Genomic DNA, 18,315 nt, shown 5'->3' on the forward strand with positions numbered 1-18,315 from the left:
CCAGCCCAGCTGCACCCCAAATCCCCCACCCGGACCCCCAGCTCTCCCAGCCAGAACCCCAGCCCCATTCATCCCCCACCACACCCCCAACCCCCTTCAGCACCCACCGCACCCCCAGCCCATCCCCCCAGCTCCCCCGGCCACACCCCAGCCCCCCTTCAGATCCTAGGGCCACCCCTGTCCCCTTCAACTCCCCACCACACCCCCAGCTCATATCAACCCCCACCACACCCCCAGCCCATTCCCCCAGCTCTCCCAGCCACAACCCAGTCCCCTTCATCCCCCACCGCACCCCCAGCCCCCCCCAATCACTGCCGCACCCACAGGCCATCCCCTGAGCTCCCCCAGCTGCCCCCCCAAAATCCCCCACGCAGACCAACAGCTCCCCCAGCTGGAACGCCAGCCCCATTCAGCCCTCACCGCACCCCCAGCCCCCTTCAGATCCTGGGGGCACCCCTTTCCCCTTCAACTCTCCGCCACACCCCGAGCTCATATCAACCCTCACCGCACCCACAGGCCATCCCCCAGCTCTCCACAGCTCCCCCCACCGCACCCTCAGCCACAACCCAGTCCCCTTAATATCCCCCACCGCACCCACAGCCCCCCATCAACCCCCACCGCACCCACAGACCATCCCCCCAGCTCCCCCCACCGCACCCCCAGCCACAACCCAGTCCCCTTAATATCCCCCACCGCACCCACAGTCCCCTTAATATCTCCCACCGCACCCACAGTCCATCCCCCCCAGCTCCCCCCACCGCACCCCCAGCCACAACCCAGTCCCCTTAATATCCCCCACCGCACCCACAGCCCCCCATCAACCCCCACCGCACCCACAGGCCATCCCCCCCAGCTCCCCCGGCCGCACCCCCAAGTCCCCCCCCGGCCCCGGCCCCGGCCGCACCTCGGGGTAACTGTCCTTGGCGAAGACATGCAGCAGCGCCGTCTTGCCGCACTGGCTGTCCCCCACCACCACGATCTTGCAGCGGGCTCCGCTCTCCATGGTGCCGCTACGCGCCCCGCATCGCGCCGCCCGGCTCCGTCCGGACCCGCGCCGAGCGCCCGGGCCGCTTTAGCCGGGACCGGCCCCCGCGCGGCCGCGCCCCCGGCTCCCCCCGGCACCAACCAGCGCGGAGCCGCCGCCGCCGCCCCGCCCCGAGCCCCGCCTGCGACCGCCTCTCCCGGGGCTGCGAGCCCGGCTCAGCGCCCAAGGGGCTCGGATACGGGGGGCGTCGCTGCTCCCCGCCTCTGAGCCCCAGCCCAGCCCGATCCCCCAATTCATCCCTCCCTCACAATCCCCCAGCCCGACCCCCCAATTCATCCCTCCCCCGCAATCCCCCCAGCCCGAGCCCCCAATCCATCCCTCCCCCGCAATCCCCCAGCTCATCCCTCCTCCCCGAGCCCTCACTCATCCCTCCCCCACAATTCCCCCAGCCCGAGCCCCCCGAGCTCCCAATCCATCCCTTCCCCCAGCCCCGCTTTCCTCCCCAAGCCCCCAATTCATCCCTCCCCCGCAATCCCCCAGCCCGAGCCCCCAATTCATCCCTCCCCCGCAATCCCCCCAGCCCGAGCCCCCCGAGCTCCCAATCCATCCCTTCCCCCAGCCCCGCTTTCCTCCCCAAGCCCCCAATTCATCCCTCCCCCGCAATCCCCCAGCCCGAGCCCCCAATTCATCCCTCCCCCGCAATCCCCCCAGCCCGAGCCCCCAATTCATCCCTCCCCCACAATCCCCCCAGCCCGAGCCCCCCAGCTCCCAATCCATCCCTTCCCCCAGCCCTGCTTTCCTCCCCAAGCCCCCAATTCATCCCTCCCCCGCAATCCCCCAGCCCGAGCCCCCAATTCATCCCTCCTCCCTGAGCCCCCACTCATCCTTCCCCCACAATCCCCCCAGCCCGAGCCCCCAATTCATCCCTCCCCCACAATCCCCCCAGCCCGAGCCCCCCGAGTCCCCAATTCATCCCTTCCCCACAATCCCCACAGCCCAGCCCGAGCCCCCCGAACCTCCAATTCATCCCTCCCCCCAGCCCAGCCCTCCTTCCCGAGCCCCCAATTCATCCCTCCCCCACAATCCCCCCCAGCCCGAGCCCCCAATTCATCCCTCCCCCGCAATCCCCCAGCCCGAGCCCCCAATCCATCCCTCCCCCGCAATCCCCCAGCTCATCCCTCCTCCCCGAGCCCTCACTCATCCCTCCCCCACAATTCCCCCAGCCCGAGCCCCCCGAGCTCCCAATCCATCCCTTCCCCCAGCCCCGCTTTCCTCCCCAAGCCCCCAATTCATCCCTCCCCCGCAATCCCCCAGCCCGAGCCCCCAATTCATCCCTCCTCCCCGAGCCCCCACTCATCCCTCCCCCACAATCCCCCCAGCCCGAGCCCCCAATTCATCCCTCCCCCACAATCCCCCCAGCCCGAGCCCCCCGAGTCCCCAATTCATCCCTTCCCCACAATCCCCACAGCCCAGCCCGAGCCCCCCGAACCTCCAATTCATCCCTCCCCCCAGCCCAGCCCTCCTTCCCGAGCCCCCAATTCATCCCTCCCCCACAATCCCCCCCAGCCCTGGTTTCCTCCCCGAGCCCCCCAACTCAGCCCTCCTCCCCGAGCCCCCACTCATCCCTCCCCCACAATCCCCCCAGCCCGAGCCCCCCGAACCTCCAATTCATCCCTCCCCCCAGCCCAGCCCTCCTTCCCGAGCCCCCAGTTAATCCCTCCCCCACAATCCCCCCCAGCCCTGGTTTCCTCCCCAAGCCCCCAATTAATCTCTCCCCTCCAGCCCCCCAGCCCAGTCCTCCCCCCAGCTCCCCAACTCATTCTGCAGCCCCCCCACTCATCCCTCTCCCCAACCCCCACAACTCATCCCAACCCATCCCTCCCCCGACCCCTCAGCTCAGACCCCTTCCCCACAGTCACTGGGACAGCCCCTGAGGGCTGGGCACCTCCCGGAGGTGCCGGGTTCTGTGTTTCCGCCAGTAACTTGTTGCCTCTTGGTTCCCCTTTGTGCTTGGCTCGCTGGCCCCGTGCTGCGGTGTTTGGGTCACCAGCAGCGCAGAAGATGGGCTGAGTAAGAACTAAGGGGCGGGCGGGCGGGGGGGGGGGGGGTGTGCTGAGAGCCGTTGAACCAAACTGCAAACCCTGCATGTGATGGAAACCGGGTTCCAGCACCCATGGGCTGAACTGAACTTTATCTGGGGGCGCAGGAGGCCACTCACCTAATGCACTGAATGTTTGTAGGGTTACACCACCCCAGAGCTGGGCTCTGCAGTGCTGCCCAGGGGGAGCTACCCGGGGGAGCACCCCGCTCTGCTTTCTGGGGGGCCTGCAGTTAATTCCCCCCCTGATTTTTGGGGTGTTTTTTAATTTCTCGGCAATAGGGCGGGTTTGAATGGAATGGGATCTATTACAATAATAGCTCCAGACAGAGGCCCCAGCCAGGCGTGGCACCCAATTGAGGCAGGCTCTGTACAGACAGGCAGTCTAACCTGCCAAGATTTGTGCCTATGCTTACCGGGCTGCGGGGAGTAGGGCTACTGCAATGTGTAACGTCTTCGTGTGCCTCAGTCTTTGCAGGATTGGGGCCTGAATAGCTGTGATTAGAATCCAGCACACCTTGCTCTGCCAGTCCCTGGCGAGCTTTAACAGAGACACTGCTGACATGAACAAGGTCCTGATCCTGCCAGAAGAACTCTGCAGACAGACCCTAGGCCCACACACGGCCCCATTCACGTAAAAGGGGCTCTGCTCACACAGGATCAGGGCCTACAATCCCCCACAGCATCTCTTGTCGTTAATCTGTAATGGGCGGATCAGAGACGCACACAGTTCATCATTAACTGTTATTGATAGCACACTTTGGGTGACTTAAGTTCTTTACAAATAATAATAATGGCTTTCCCCTGGTGCAAATAATGGATCTCATCAGTCAGTGAAGGTGTTTCTCTCAGGCGTTGGATACCGATCTCTGTGCACTGGCCCAGAGCTGGTGGTAAGCTACCCTACTAATAACGATCTGTCAGCGTCCTCCTGCAACCAAACTTCTAGCAGCTGATTCAAGAGTGCGCTTGCTGAGCTGCCAGATGGTTATAACTAGTTCTGGGGAAGCCTTTGGCACGTCCCAGAGCACCTCTCTTGTCTGTGTCTAAAGCTAAGGAAAAAATGTCATATCAGGGTGCTCACCATAAGGAAAGCATGAACGAGTACACAGGTATCACCGGAGCAAAAATCAGAAAGCCAGACCTGAGCCTCCATGGGGCAATGGGTCTTTGCACCTTTTTGCCAGCCTGTTGTCTGGGTTCACCAGGGGGCCTGGTGAAATTGCACTTTCAATCACATTTGTGAGTACTTATGAAAAACAGGAGTTTTCACAGCTCTTTGCAAAGCAGGGCTTGGTTGTGTTGGGGGAGGGCCACCAGTAAGCCAAGTGGGGGGTGGGATAGCTCAGTGGTTTGAGCACTGGCCTGCTAAACCCAGGCTTGTCAGTTCAATCCTGCTGTGTCGCCCCCGCATGTGTTAGCCCTTAGTCAGAAGCAGAGGTGGTAGGGGAATATGTTTTGTTCCCATGAACATTTTCAGCAAAAATTAACAACTTTTCATTTTCATTCAACATTTTCTTTTTTTTAAATCCCAGTTTTTAGACTTTTTGTTTTTGTTTTCAGTTGCCACAAAATTTTGTCAGTTCATTGTCCACCTCCAAAATGTTGTCGAAAGCGGACATTTCCCACGGCGACGAAAACGCCGTGTCTTCACTGAAAAAAACAGTTTGAATTAAACATGTTGACTAGTTCTACGCAAGAGTCTAAAACCTCCGCATTATTTCATGAAGAGCATCGAGTAGGATCTGCGAAGACAGAAGGCCGGTCTGCTGGTCATTTACACATACTGCTTCTGCCTTCGGGCAGATCCACAGCCCTGTTCTGAGCTTCCACGGCCTTCGGCAAAGAGTTTGGTAATTTCAGCTCCGCAGTGGAGGGGCATTTCTCACTATGTCTGGACCGCGTGTCTACACATTACGTGCACCGATTTTAATGAGCAGAGTTACTGAAAGAGGAAGAGCTCCTTCTATGCTAATATCTCACTGGCTGAGTTGCAGAAAGATTTACCCTAATGGCAAACTTTAATTTGTCAGCGACAGGCTGTCACAAAATGCTGTAAAAATAGAGATAACAAAGACACAGCGACTCTGAAGAAGTGGAAATAGAACTGTTTTGGCAGCGATGGTGGGGGGGTTATTAATGGGCTGGTGGGGCTCATTTGTTATTGCTCAAAGCATGTCCATTTTTCATGAATAAATGTTGTGCGTAGGGCAGGGAGTGGGAGGCAAAGGACGGCGACAAAGCCAGGAAAGGCGCCCACTGCTTTTCTGTCAGTGCCCAAAGCTCTCAATTGCTCTGCCATCAGCTGAGGAGTCTGTCCGCCTGAGCGCTGACTGGGACACGTTTCCGAGACTGGCTTGCACCTTGCAGAGCGGGCTACATCTCCATTGCACATTGACAGCTCAGCGCCCCCCTCCCCCCCGCCCCAGAGTTCCCTGCCAGGATTCATGTCCCTCCAGGCTCTGTCATGTCCCCCCGAGGCAAAGGCCTTATCTAGATTAGGATGTAAGGGGTGACGTTAGCATGGGTTAACTAGCGCACTGTAAAAGTCCAGTCTAGACAAGGCTGTGCGCCTTAGACGTGTTAAAGCCTAGGTCCCCCCCACCCCGACACCTTCACATGCTGGCCGGGGCGCGGGAACTCATAGAACAGCACTGCCAGGCCTGTATAAGCGGGAAGCCAGGCAGCTGGTGCTATTATTCCTTTAAGCCGGGGGTGCTGCCACATGCCCAGCACCCCTCATTCTAGCACCCGTGCACTCTAGGCAAGCCAGAGAGGGGTGGGGGGGGGGGCTCTCCTTGCAGCCCTGCCACACAGCTGCTCACCGACTCTGAGGCAGGCCACAGGATGAAGGAATCCCTACTGGAGCCAGAGCACTGCTAGTTAGAAGCCATCCAACCTTGGCTGGAAAATAGCCAGTGATGGAGAATCCAGCCCAGCCCTTGGTGAATTGGCCCAGCGGCAAATTACCCTCACGGTAAACTTTGGGGCCTTGTTTCTATCCTGAATCCACTCCCAGCCATTGGATGGTGTCAGACCTTTGCTCCAGAGGGAGTAGACGAGTTTCCCCCACGCTCAGTCCCTGGGGCCTTTGCAGCAGCCTCAGCCACTGCTGACTCAAGCACCTACGGGAGAAACGGGTTGATTTCCCAATCCCCTCCCCCGCAGCTTTCCCAGAGCCGAGTGGGGAATTCAGCAGCTCCTCTTCTGCAGAGACAGGAGGGTCACAGCTGCAGCATGTGGCCCATTTGGTGCAATCTACCATTTGGCAGGGCAACACTTCATACTGCCTATTAGCCAACCCACACTTGCAATGCAAATGTTCAGCGCAGGGAGCAGAGAGCTACCCAGTGAAATCCCTCCACGCTGAGCCCCACTTGCTGTGAGTGACAGATGGTTTCCACACACAGTGCTGACCATGGTTTCTCCAGTGGTTGGAGAGTCCCTTTCTCAAGGGAGCTTTGAATCATTATTATAACTCACACAACTTCGTCCTGCTAATGCTATTTTATTTATGGTAGCACGCAAAGCTCCCAGTCAGGATCGGGCCCCGTTGTGCTGAGCACGGTACAAACACGTTGCACGAGGCAGTGCCCAGGCCAAGCCCGGCAGGGCTCAAACCCCGCAGAGCCACTGGGTAGCAGCCAGCTCCATGCTGCCACCCAGTGGCAGCTGTAAGGAGCTTGTGCTCCACTGCCCATGACCCAGTGAGGGGACAGACCATGGGAAGTCCCGCCTCCAGGGATCTGACAGCCAGCAGCCTCATGGCTCCTGATTGGCTCCCGGCCCTATATAAACCCAAGGGGCATTCTGGGAAGCATCCAGGTAACAGGGTGGATCTCCTGTAGCTGCCCCAAACATCCCCGCTCCTGGCTTTGACCTCGGCTTGATTTTGGATTTCACTCCTGACCAGGACCCTGAAACCCAACTCTGATTCTTGGTATCGACCCTGGCCTGGAACTTGGCTATGAACGCCTCTGTGGCTCTCAGGGGCGTGTGCAAGGGGGGGGGGGCAATCAAGGACAGCCCCCCCCCCAAATAATCATTGGGGGCACAGAACTTCTCCAGCCCAGGGCTCTGGAGGGAGGGAAGATCGAGCTCCTCCTGGGGGTGGCAGCAACCTCCTTGTGGGGAAGGGGGCAGTGAGCTTCTGTGCCCCCCCCACAAAAAAAGGGGTCAAATTTTAATTCCTGCGCATCACCCTGGCTGCTCTCAGTCCCAGGTTTGACCCTTTTCTGACCCTTGGTCCCAACTCCCTTTGTGGGGCTCCTGACACCCTGCCTCAAAGAGCTCACTCTCCGAAAGCTCCGTCCTGCAATGTCTCGCCTTTGGCCCACGGGGTGCTCCAGTGATGTGAGCGAGGACCTGCCCACATACAGCAAGTGGCAGGATCTGGGCCTAATGTAAGAGAAAATGCAAAAAGTGAGTATAACAGACAAGAGGAGGGGGTGGGGAGGGGCGCAGGAACAGGCCACCAACATGCACAAACGGAGACTTCTGAATCCTTAGGCGCTGGATTTTTAATGTATTTGCAGAGGGGAAGCCAAAGGAATCCCCCATGTTGTTCTGTGCAGTAGGGCCTTGATCCAGCAAAGCACTTAAGCACGCACGTCGCTTGAAGCACATGACCTGTCCTGTTGACACTAATGGCACTACTTGCACGCTTCGAGTTACGCATGTGCCTGCGTGCTGTGCAGGACTGGGTATTCTTCACTCCTTCTGTTTTTCTGGGTCTTGCATTACTTGGTACAGAGCTTTTGCTGCACCATTTAACTCCCCCATCTGTAGCTCCGCAGCCTAGGTATTACATCCCAGATCACTTTGGAATCGCCCCAATATATTTCTCCACCAGGAGGACAGAAATAGGGAGAGACACACATTTTTATTTCCTGACAGATCTATTTTTAAATATCTCCTTGGTGTCTGATTAAATATTGTGCCAGAGAGCTAGAAACTTGCAAGGCAAACATGCAGAGTCTTGATGGGCTCTAGCAGAAAATGCACTTTCAGCAGTTAAATCATTCAGCCCTGAGTAGCGTGTTATTTGATGGATTCACCTAGAAGATTAGGAGGTGGAGTAGTAGTGGAGTTTGAACACACACAGCAAAAGATACAAATCAACAGCAATTAGGGAGGTTTAGAGAGAGAACATCCCAACCAAATCCCCTTTCATGTATTCTGCCTGTTTTCATTCTGCACTAGAATAATGCTGATCTGACTCGCCACTGGCATTAATGAAGTTTGCACCTTGGGGTGAGCAATTTAATTTATCTCAGCAAACCAAAGCTCATTATAACAGTCCATAAATGCTAGCCGATGAAAGCAGTATCCTTCAGCAGTCTCAGGGATTAGAGCAAGGAGGTATTCGACTGACAAGGACAGTAATCTTATCACATATGTTATGGCCTAATGAGATCCTGAGAATTCACAGCTCTAACAGAGGTATTGTATCAGAAAGGCGAGCGGGGGTCCCCCGAAACACTCCGGAGTTACAACAGCCTCTCTTTTCTCTGGCTCTGCTGAAGAGACAAACCCTGGGATGCCTTCAAGACCAGACAGGCCGAAACTTCATTTGAGCCATACAAGGGTCTGAAGGATTCTCCAGGTGCTGCGGAGTCCGACTAAGAGCTTTCCTTCCAACCAGGATACAAAGACAGGCTTATGGGAGGGGCTGTCACTTGGAGCATCAGGTACACATACAAACAGGATAGGGAAGGAAGCGTGATCTCCCTGTTCTGCTTGGATGTGAAAATGTTCCCCACCGCCTTGGAGTACAGCCAGCTGTTTGAAATTCAGTGCTCCCTGCTTGTTTGGGCCTTTCCCAGGCTGTAGCTTGGAGGTGGAAGCAGTACTGAACAGACACGCTCTATTTTCTGGTAGGGCCCTTTGTATCAAGGCTGTCCATTGTTTTCACAGCAGTACAGCTCTCTGCTGACTCCTGGATCACCGGTTATCAGGATTATGGAGCTGAGCGGCTGAAATCTTGTAGTCAGAGATCTTTCAACAAGACCCAGCTTTCGGAACGAGGCGACCGTTTTCCGCCGGGTGTTCTTATCGTTTGGCATCTTTTGTCACAATGAAATGAACATTTTGGTGCTGGGATTTTTCTGTTCTCCCTCTTTTCCAGCATGGGGGTGGGGAGAGTACTGACAACCAAAACCGGACCGTTTCAATTTCAGTTTCAACCAAAATGAATTTTTGTTTAGTATGAATGAAAAACTGAAAATTTACAGGACATTTTGAAGACCCACCACCACCATTTAGACATTTATTTAAAAAAAATCTCTGGCCAAAATATGTTTCATTTTTAGACCTGCTCATCATTTACTTCTGGTGTCCGAGTAGCACCTGCAGGGTGCAGGGAGGGGTCCCACTGGGCCACCCACCCATGTGGCAGAAAGACAGTGCATGCTGCAAAGAGCTCCCGCTCTAGGCTAACAACAGGGTGCACCAGGCTGACGACGCAGCTGCGAGGGTGGGGAGGGAGTAACAGGGACGCACTCCTGAACAGACCAGATGTGCCTGCAGCTTCGCTTCCCACCTGCCATGCCACTACGCTGGGTTTATAAATATCGGTCGTCTACGTTTGTAATAGGTCTGGGAACCCCCCGGCTGCCAGTTCGTGAGAAAATCCCGTGACGTGGCTGTGATGCAACCAGAGAGACACAGCAACCACTGTGACATAGTAGCTCTGAAGTGCAAAACCAATCACACCGCTCTTGAACCAGCTGCACTGTATGGGAGAGAGCCCTCGGATAGCCGTATCTTCCTTGCTGCTGGATTCCCACCGCCCAGCCACCTCGCGCTCCCACACACAGAACCCTTCGCTCTTGCATGGCCCTCTTCAGCCTTAGCGCTTCCAGGGTTCGGGTTAGGCTTGGACAGGAGGGGAACAGAGCGGGGCAGTTACGTGCCCACAGGACGCCCGGGACTAGACCCCACTGCAGTGCTGGCCTCACATGCATTCGTGCTGCACAAAGCTATTTATAACTAGGTTGGCTTAGACAGCTAATTTCTTCTTCTGTAAGACACAAATTAAATGGGGTCAAGCCCCTTGGCTTCATGCTCAGCCCGTTGGCTCCCACCATTAGAAGAATGAGCCACTTTGCAAAGAAACTGGATCAAACCGCTTTCCCTCTTGAAATCATCGAGAAGGCATGTGCGTTCGGCAATACCAGAGCCCCACGGCCATGCTGGAGTGAAGAGCGTGCGGGTGGGAGAGGAGGCAGGGTGCCGGTACTCCGGCTGGCTCAGGCCTAGATGTCTCTTCAGCGCATCACTAGGTTTGGAAGGATTCGATTTTCATTGGGAAATGTCCATTTCACGGTCCACACACAAACCGATGAGAAAAGATTTCCCTCAATAATAATCAGGCTGTACAGACAAGCACATAAGGGATAACGCTGCTTACGAACTTGTTGGTGTCTGATTTAAGGCTATTTACTTTATACTTTGGCATGCGTTACTGACCATTTATGTTTGAACAGCTCTAAAACATTATGAATCTCAACATCTACAGTCATGAAATCATGATCACCTGACACACACCCCCAATTTCTCATACCTGTGAACATTTCAGTCGCGAAAATAAACTTGCTTAAAACTCATCATTTGCACAACTGTGAACATTTAAATAAAAAATAATCAGGAAAAAACGCTTGAACTCAGACATTGCTGGTATCCGTCAAAATTACACACTTCGAATTCTGCCGAAGCTACTTCCCTGGGGAAGAGGGGCCAGTTCCCAGGGAGGGAGCCTAGTAAAGGAGGAAGTTACAGCCACTTACAGCCTGTGGCCACAAGAGGGTGAACAGGACCTGTCACAGCTCCCTCGGCTGGTTTTCCCTTGCAGGGCGGGTGCCCTTCTGTGCTGCACAGTATTTGTTTTGGGGGTGTCCGTTGGCTGTGGTACACATAAGAAATTAATGATGATGGTCATTGTCTGTATTGTGGTGGTGCCTAGAAGCTCCACCTGAGGCTGGGACCCTGTGGTGCTAGGCGCTGTACGAAGTCCTAGGGAGAAACAGCCCCTGCTCCATGGGAAGAGGAGGAAGGATCAGTTCCCCATTGTACGGAGGGGAAGCTGAGCCTGACCCAAGGAGTTTCTGGCATTGAAGCCACGCCATAGCTCAGAGCCCGCTCTCCTCATTAGCAAACAGTCTCTCTCCCTTTGCCTTCTCTCCTGGCGTCAGCCCCCTCCCCACCTGTAACAATCCAATGACCCAGCCTAGTGACACCCACCATGTTGTGGGTGGACAGAGACTTGTTAGACAAGACCAGGTGTTTAAAGGTATTTAGGTGCCTGAAGCTACAGAGAGGCTATTCGAAAGCACCTGAAGACCTCTCAGGCCTGGTTGAAAGAGACAGCGAGAGAGAGGGTCCAAAAGATAAGTCTGCCCAGAGCTATACATCGTCTGAGCCTGAAGGATCCACCTCCTCAGTGTCTCCTTCCCCTGGCTCTGCTGGGGGCCGAGGAGAGCACGGTTCAGCCCTTCTGCTCCAGCCAGGCGGGGGTGGGGAGGGCTCCCTGTAGGGCTGGGAGGTTGGGGCAAGGCAGAGAGAGGCCTTGGCACCTCCATGCAGAACTCCCATAGAAGAGGTGGCCTGCAGCATGCAGGGGGTCAGACCAGATGATCATAATGGTCCCTTCTGACCTTAAAGTCTGTGAGTCTATGAGGTGCCCCGTCCGCCCCGCGTGACCCATTGCTGGGGACAGAGGGGTGAGGGGAATCTGCAGCTGGAGGCCTCTTGTGGCACAGAGTCAGCGGAAAGGCCTGTCCCTGTTGGGTTAAGCGCAGAGGGCTTGTGACCCGCAGGCCCAGACTGCCCCTGCCAGCCCCGGTGCTGTGCGTGCAAGGGCCGCGCCATGGGGACGGAGGATGCTGAGAGGATGCAGAGCTGCAGGAGTCCCACAGGCCCTCCTGAGAGCTCCCCCGAAGGCTGTCTCAAAAGGCGGACTGGATTCGGCTGTCTGGGGAGTGAACTGCTTTGTAAAGAGACTCCAGCGTTTGCTAAAGGCCTGTGCGGCCCTAGGTTGGCATTCACCCAGGAGCGGGACACAGGGCCCACTGCACCACAAGCTCTAGGGTGGGGGCACAAGGAGGGGCTGCAAAGGTGCCCCGGCATAGCAAGGGCCTTGCCACACCGGTCTCACGTGGGTCAGAGTTGGAGCTGTAATGGGGGAGAGCCAGGGGACTGGCAGGCGTGGGGAGTTGGGGATCTGCCCTGGGCCCCAAGCTCCAGCCCCAGGTTGCGGGAGTGGATTTCACATACCCCCAAGCCTGCTACGCCTGCTGCAACACATAGCCTCAACTCCGACCTGCTCACTGACTTCGCTGCCTGGCATGTGCCCCTGTCGTCCATCCCCGCACGGCTGGGCAGTGCCACGCGCCACAGGGCCCCAGCCCAACCGGTCACTCTGGGTGCTGCTGCAGTAAACACAACAGTAGTCTCAGACTGTGTCCGGGCGTGGGCATCCCAGTCAACACTGAGCAAGAGCGTCACAAGTGGGTGCCTAGAACTAGTCACCTAAACTCAGATTTCTGCACCCCAGAAAGTGGCCTGATTTCCCCAAGTGCTAAGTACAAGCATCTCCCATTGACGCTCTGTCTAGGGCTCTGCTGAGTGGTGCATCTCAGATGAGCTGGTTTTATGAACGCCATCGTGTGAATCTCTAGGAGTTAGTTTTGTGGTTTTGATAAGGTAGGAAATGCAGACCCTGCAATTTGTCCTCTGGCAGACGGCATGTGAAGATGCTAGGACTGTCATTTTAAGATCACCATTGTTGTTACGTGGTGAATGCAGCGCTGGACGCTTGGCGTTAAGGCTGGACGCTGGAGTGTGATTTTCAGATCTGGCTGTGTGCATGATAATACTGTGGAAAGTGTGTTAAGCGGGATATTCGCACTGCTGAGGTCCAGCACAGCGGCTGATGCTTGGAGACTGGTATTAGGTTGAGTGTGAAAGTTGCGCTGGCTTATTATGATTTCCCGGCTCTCTGGTGCTCGGGCCTTTGCACGGAAAATCACTGGAGGAGCCTCGATTTTAGCTTAACAAAGGGGTTTGTATGGGAATTATATAGTGGAGTTGCAGATTTTTTTCAGTGTCTTGTCACTATAAGGAGTGAATTGCCATTCACTAAACATCAGTTAGCGTCAGACAATTGCCTCTATTGTCTGTGTGATCAAAACAGCTGGCAGGAAAACTACAGCGTTGAATGGCAGCTCTCTCTGAATGGTTGTGTCAGATGTGCTCCGTGTGCTGTTGTACATGTCAGAAATAAATGTCACTGACTGTGATACACGTACAGACGTAATCCAGTAGCTTGAGTGTTCCCATCGTGTCCAATACAGCAGACGTCACTGAATGTCTGCTTCTCCGCTCCTCCCAGCCCCGCGCCGGAGAAAGGGAGTGCCGCATTAGGCAGGATTCATTCTCGCTCATTCCCTACAACTTCCGATAAGTAAATGGGGGCGGCACTGGCTCTAGACCGGCAATGCCAAAAGTCTGCAGCCCTGAGGGAACCGTATGGACGCACGGCACACCAGGTGCCCAGGCCTGCCAGCCCGGAATTTGCTGTAACACTGCTCCCAACCCTGACTTTTATTGTCTCTCCCATGAACAGGGGACAGCGAGGGAGGGGGCCTGGCAGCCCCCTCTAGTGGCGGCTGCAGAGGGGTAACAGCCTACGCCGGGGGGGGCTGGAACAATGTGTACAGTGCGGGGGCTGAGAGCCGTTGAACCAAACTGTAAATCCTGTATGTGATGGAAACGACTTCAAGCCCGGGGGTGCTGCAGGCTCCCTTCTCCCCCTACGTGGCTGCCAGCTAAAGGTGTTACTCCCTTGGTTCAAGTGGTGGAGGGCTGCACGCTAGTGAAGGCCCCAGTGACATCCGCGCTCCCCAGCAATGAAAAGCGACGGTTGCTCTCCCTCAGCTCCAGCAGAAAGTGGCTTTGTGTTGATAGCTCAGGTTGCCAAGGCTGCGTTTGGCCTGTGGGCTGTATGTTGAGATCCTAGCCCTAGTGTTCCCTCCCTCCCTCCCTCCCGCCATCGTTAACTCGCACACTAAATGGGCCCTGAACAAGCTGCCCCCTTTGGTGACCATCTGCCCCACCCAGCCTGGCCAACTTGGTTCTGCCAGGCCAGGCAACACCAGGCCTCGGAGGAGCCCAACCCCACCTCCTGCACATGGGATAAGTGGGGTTTCTGTCATGCACGAAGCAGAGGGGAGGATCCAAGTCTTTCTTGGCAGGACACCTCCTCTCCTGTGACTCTGGCCCATCTGCAGCCCCGTGTGAGCGATCACCCGGCCATGACTTGCAGCTCCTGAATTAGCTCCCCCCATCTCTGGCCCTTTACAGGCTCCCCAGTGGCTGATCCTGGCCAGGGGTGGCAGGTGTTTTGCTACTCCAGGGAACCGGGACTTCTTCCAGAACTGGTTTTAATTCCACTCAGGCCCAGAGGGAAGCTCTGCCTCTCCCCCAGTCAGCACAGAGATTGTCCAGGCCTCAGACCAGGACATGCCAAAAGGTTCGGAGACAGGAATGAGTGTTGGGCATGAGAAATGCGGTGTGAGGGGAATGGCGGAATCCCCCCCAAAAACGTCAGGACAAAGACGCTGGTCAGGACTCCTCCAGCCCCGGACTTGGGGAAGGTGCAGCAGGGTTGTGCCGTGGTCCCCCCACCCAGATCCTGACTCTATACGTGTAAGGAGAGTCCTTCAGAGTCAGACCCAGTGCTGGGGCCGTGACGAGAACTACCGCCTGCTGGCCTCTGCCCCTCCAGGTGAAGGGAATGGGAAACTCGGGCACCTGACGCTGTGACAGACTGCTCCAGAGCTCACCAAATCCCCGGCCTGCCCTCCGTGCCCCCATCAGAACAGCCACCCTCCTTCCCTCCCACAAACACCCAGGGCCAGGCCCTGCGCTCAGGCCTGAGGAGCGTCCAGTTCTGCCACCCTGTCTGCGTGAATGAGAATGACTGAGATGGGCTTGTGGTGTGACAGGAGGGGTGTGAGAGAGCTAGAGAGGGACAGGAGGATGGGACTGTCTGTCTCTCTCTTTACGTAACACCCATCACTGTGGCGCTGAGGTGCTGATGGTCTGTGCATGTGGCATCTTTAAGCTCGGCAGGTGCTGCAGGCGGCACGCTCTCCCGGAGGCCTGCACTGGAGGGGTCCCCACAGGCCACAGTCAGTCCGGCCGCAGCCGCTGACCCACTGTGCGTTTTTCTTATAATCAAACAAAACGTCCTCTGTAGGGACGTGGCTGCTCCTCACCGCACTGGCGGAGCAGAGCCGGGGTTGGAGGGAGCCTGGAGAGAAGACAGCCCTGCACCGGACACGAGGGCTCCAATCAGGCCCCAGCATAAGACGTCTGCACCTGGGAATCGCTCACTGGCTGCTCCGGATCGCAGCGAAGTGAGAAGTGGGAGCAGGATGATGGAGGGGGCGGGGGCTGGAGGATACAACGACCCCCCAGGGCTCACCAGCTGCTGGGGAAGGGGCACTGCGGCAGCTCTGATACCTGGGAGCTGTGTCAGGAATCCCTGCAGGGTAACGTGGCCTCAAAACCGCCATGAGGCCGGAAAGGACGTGGGTGCAGCACGTGGCCAAGCAGCGACTGAACTGTAATCCAGGGATATGGAGCTAAGAAAGGGCCCCTCCTTGGAAGCTCTTTGCTCCCCTAGGAGCCCTCTTGGGTCTGACCTGGGCCGGAGTCTGGCCTCCCTCCCGCTGCCCTCAGCTCTCCCCTTTGCCAATGCCTCAGTTTCTCCTCCTGGCATCTACAAAGCTCTCCCTGATGTTCCAGCAGCCGGCTCTGCGGCAGCGGGAGCACAGTGCAGTGGGGGGGGGGTGTTTGGGGGGGAAGATGGGGGGAGCTGTTACCTCACAGACTCGTGACCTGAATGGGCTGTGGAGACTGGCAAAGCACATTGGTGGGGGGGAGTCTGCCCCTGGGCTGAGGCTGCACAAGGCTGTGGGAGAAGCGCAGAGATGGGCCCAGGGGCACCGTGCTGAACACCCAGCAGCTCGGCTCCTCTGCACCCTCCCAGCTCCCAGCCCTGTTGGTTGAATGAAACCCCTCGCCTGGGGCCCACCTCGAGAATTCCTCGTGCCTGGGTGGGGAGCGGAGACCTGCCGCCGGCTGAGTTTCCTCAGGACCCCTCCTGTTTCTCAGAAGGCCGGGAACCCCGGGGAACCCGATGGCACCAGCTCCTTGCCCCTCTGCAAGGCGGGGGTGCTCTGGCAGGGGCACTGGTGAAGCAGAGGCTGCCCCCACGCTTTTCCTTATCCTCTCGCTTGCTCAATGCTCTTTGTTCCCGTGTCCTTGAGAGCAAGGAAGAGGGATTGTTAAAGCTCTGCGTGAAAATAAACGGAGCTGAACCAACGAGCCAGGCGTTGGCTCTGCCTGTGGTGCAGGCACGTCCCTCTCCCTCCTGGAGCCAGCAGCTGGGGGATATTCAAAACCAGGGGGGTCAGGCCCAGTTCTACTGAGACAGCTTCACCGCGACGTCACACGGGTCTGTGCGACTCTGCTTGTAAATCACAGTAACTGCAAAGGAAATGAATAGCAAGGGCTGGTCCAGCGCCTGAACTGCATCCTCCTCCAACGTGTAAAACAGGGTGGAGCAGAGAAAACTGTCTCCAGCAAGAAAACGGTTTCCTCTGGAGAATGCGTCCAGTGACTCACCAGCTACACTATCACATCTCCAGTGATAAGCGGCCAACCAATCCTCTGCTGAGAAATCAGAGATCTTGCTAACTCAGAGCATTCCAGAAGGAGAGAGTCCGGCCAGGACTTACAGAGCCGATACCTCCCAAGCTCGACTCTCCACAACTGCAAAGGCAGGGGTTCCTCTCTCTCTCTCTCTCTCTCTCACACACACACACACACACTTCTGCAGAGGGTTCGAATCCCCAGAAATGTCCCCATTAAATTGATGGAGTTAAGAATCCAGCAAGGAAAAAACACAAATCCAAAGAACCTGGAAGGCGAGACGTATCAAGCAAATGTTATTGAACATAACTGGATGAAGGAGAGTCGATGTAGCAACCGTAAAGGCCAGTGGGGAGATTCAAGCAGCAAAAGAAGTCTGTCTGATCTAATCTCTCTGCCACACCATAGGACCCCAATCACCCTACACGTCTCCTCTCTAGCTAGGGGGATTTTCCAAAGCAGTGATAGGAGTTTTACACCCAAGCCCCAGAGACTTTCACCCTTGTTTCCTTTGAAAATCTCCCCCTAATCTTAGGTAATAGGTGCCCTGAATAGACCCATTTTTCCCCAGCTGTGTGACCCACCGCTGCCCACCTGGCTCCCATTCCGTTTGCACCCGCATGGATCCTCCCTCCCGACAAGGAGTAATTCTTTGGGACACTTGGGGGTACACACGTTGAACTCTAGCAGACTAGGAGAGTTCCTAGGAAGAACAGCAGGAAACAGGAGAGAGATTTTGCTTTAACGCTCCCTTCCTAAACCAACACATCCAATACGCAGCAGCCCAGCCCCCCTATACTTCTTGGGCCAGAACATCGGCGCTGGGGCCAGCAGAGGCAGTAGGGACTGATGCAGCATCCCAGGAACTGCTCTGTGTTCTGTAGTACTAGCAGCCTTGGGACCCCTCCTCTCCTGTTCTTAGTGCAGCACGTAAACGCCCCTTAAATGTGCCACACAGCAGAACCTCTGAGCTGTCTCCTGCACAGACCCTTTGCAGTGCTGGCTGCTTTCCTGCCTTTGTCTTCCACTTCCTTCACGATCCCACTGCCCACCCCCTCCACCATAGCTCCTGAGGCTTTCTGAACAATCCTGCATGGTGCCAAGTGACTCCTGGGAGGGGCTGAGTACCCTCAGCCCCTACTGAAGTCAATGGGAGTCGAGGGCACTGAGCCCCTTGCAAAACAAGGCCATGATCATGCAAAGCTCCCACTGAACCCAAGCTGCAAACTTCCCAGGCCTTGGGATCTGGGGCCGTGGTCACACACATGCTGTCTGCTGAAGCAGGGTGGGACCCAGTCAATGTTTTATACAGACCACCTTCAGCAAGTGCTCTGAGAGCAACTCTTTCAAACTGGGGGGATGCATTCCCTGCACCATGTAACCCAGCATGCAATCTCAGCATGTCCCTCCTCGGAGCAGTCGCCAGCCACAGGCAGCGAGAACTAGGACAGGATTTTCCTACTCCCCACTGGCCATTCCCCTTTGCTCAAAGCAACAAACAGATCAATGTAAC

The 18,315-nt window shown here is 56.4% G+C and overlaps 1 protein-coding gene across 1 annotated transcript in view; it reads right to left on the reverse strand.

Annotated features, from left to right (window-relative positions):
- Positions 1-1,106, reverse strand: part of RND2 (Rho family GTPase 2) — a 29,230-nt gene extending 28,124 nt beyond the window's left edge. The window contains exon 1 of the mRNA XM_065577963.1: positions 905-1,106. Within this exon, the coding sequence (XP_065434035.1) occupies positions 905-1,003 (99 nt within the window). The 5' untranslated portion in view covers positions 1,004-1,106. The remainder of the gene's footprint in view (positions 1-904) is intronic.
- Positions 1,107-18,315: the final 17,209 nt, after the last annotated feature.

This window comes from Chrysemys picta, chromosome 24, assembly GCF_011386835.1.
Source record: "Chrysemys picta bellii isolate R12L10 chromosome 24, ASM1138683v2, whole genome shotgun sequence".
Classification (NCBI taxonomy): Eukaryota; Metazoa; Chordata; order Testudines; family Emydidae; genus Chrysemys; species Chrysemys picta.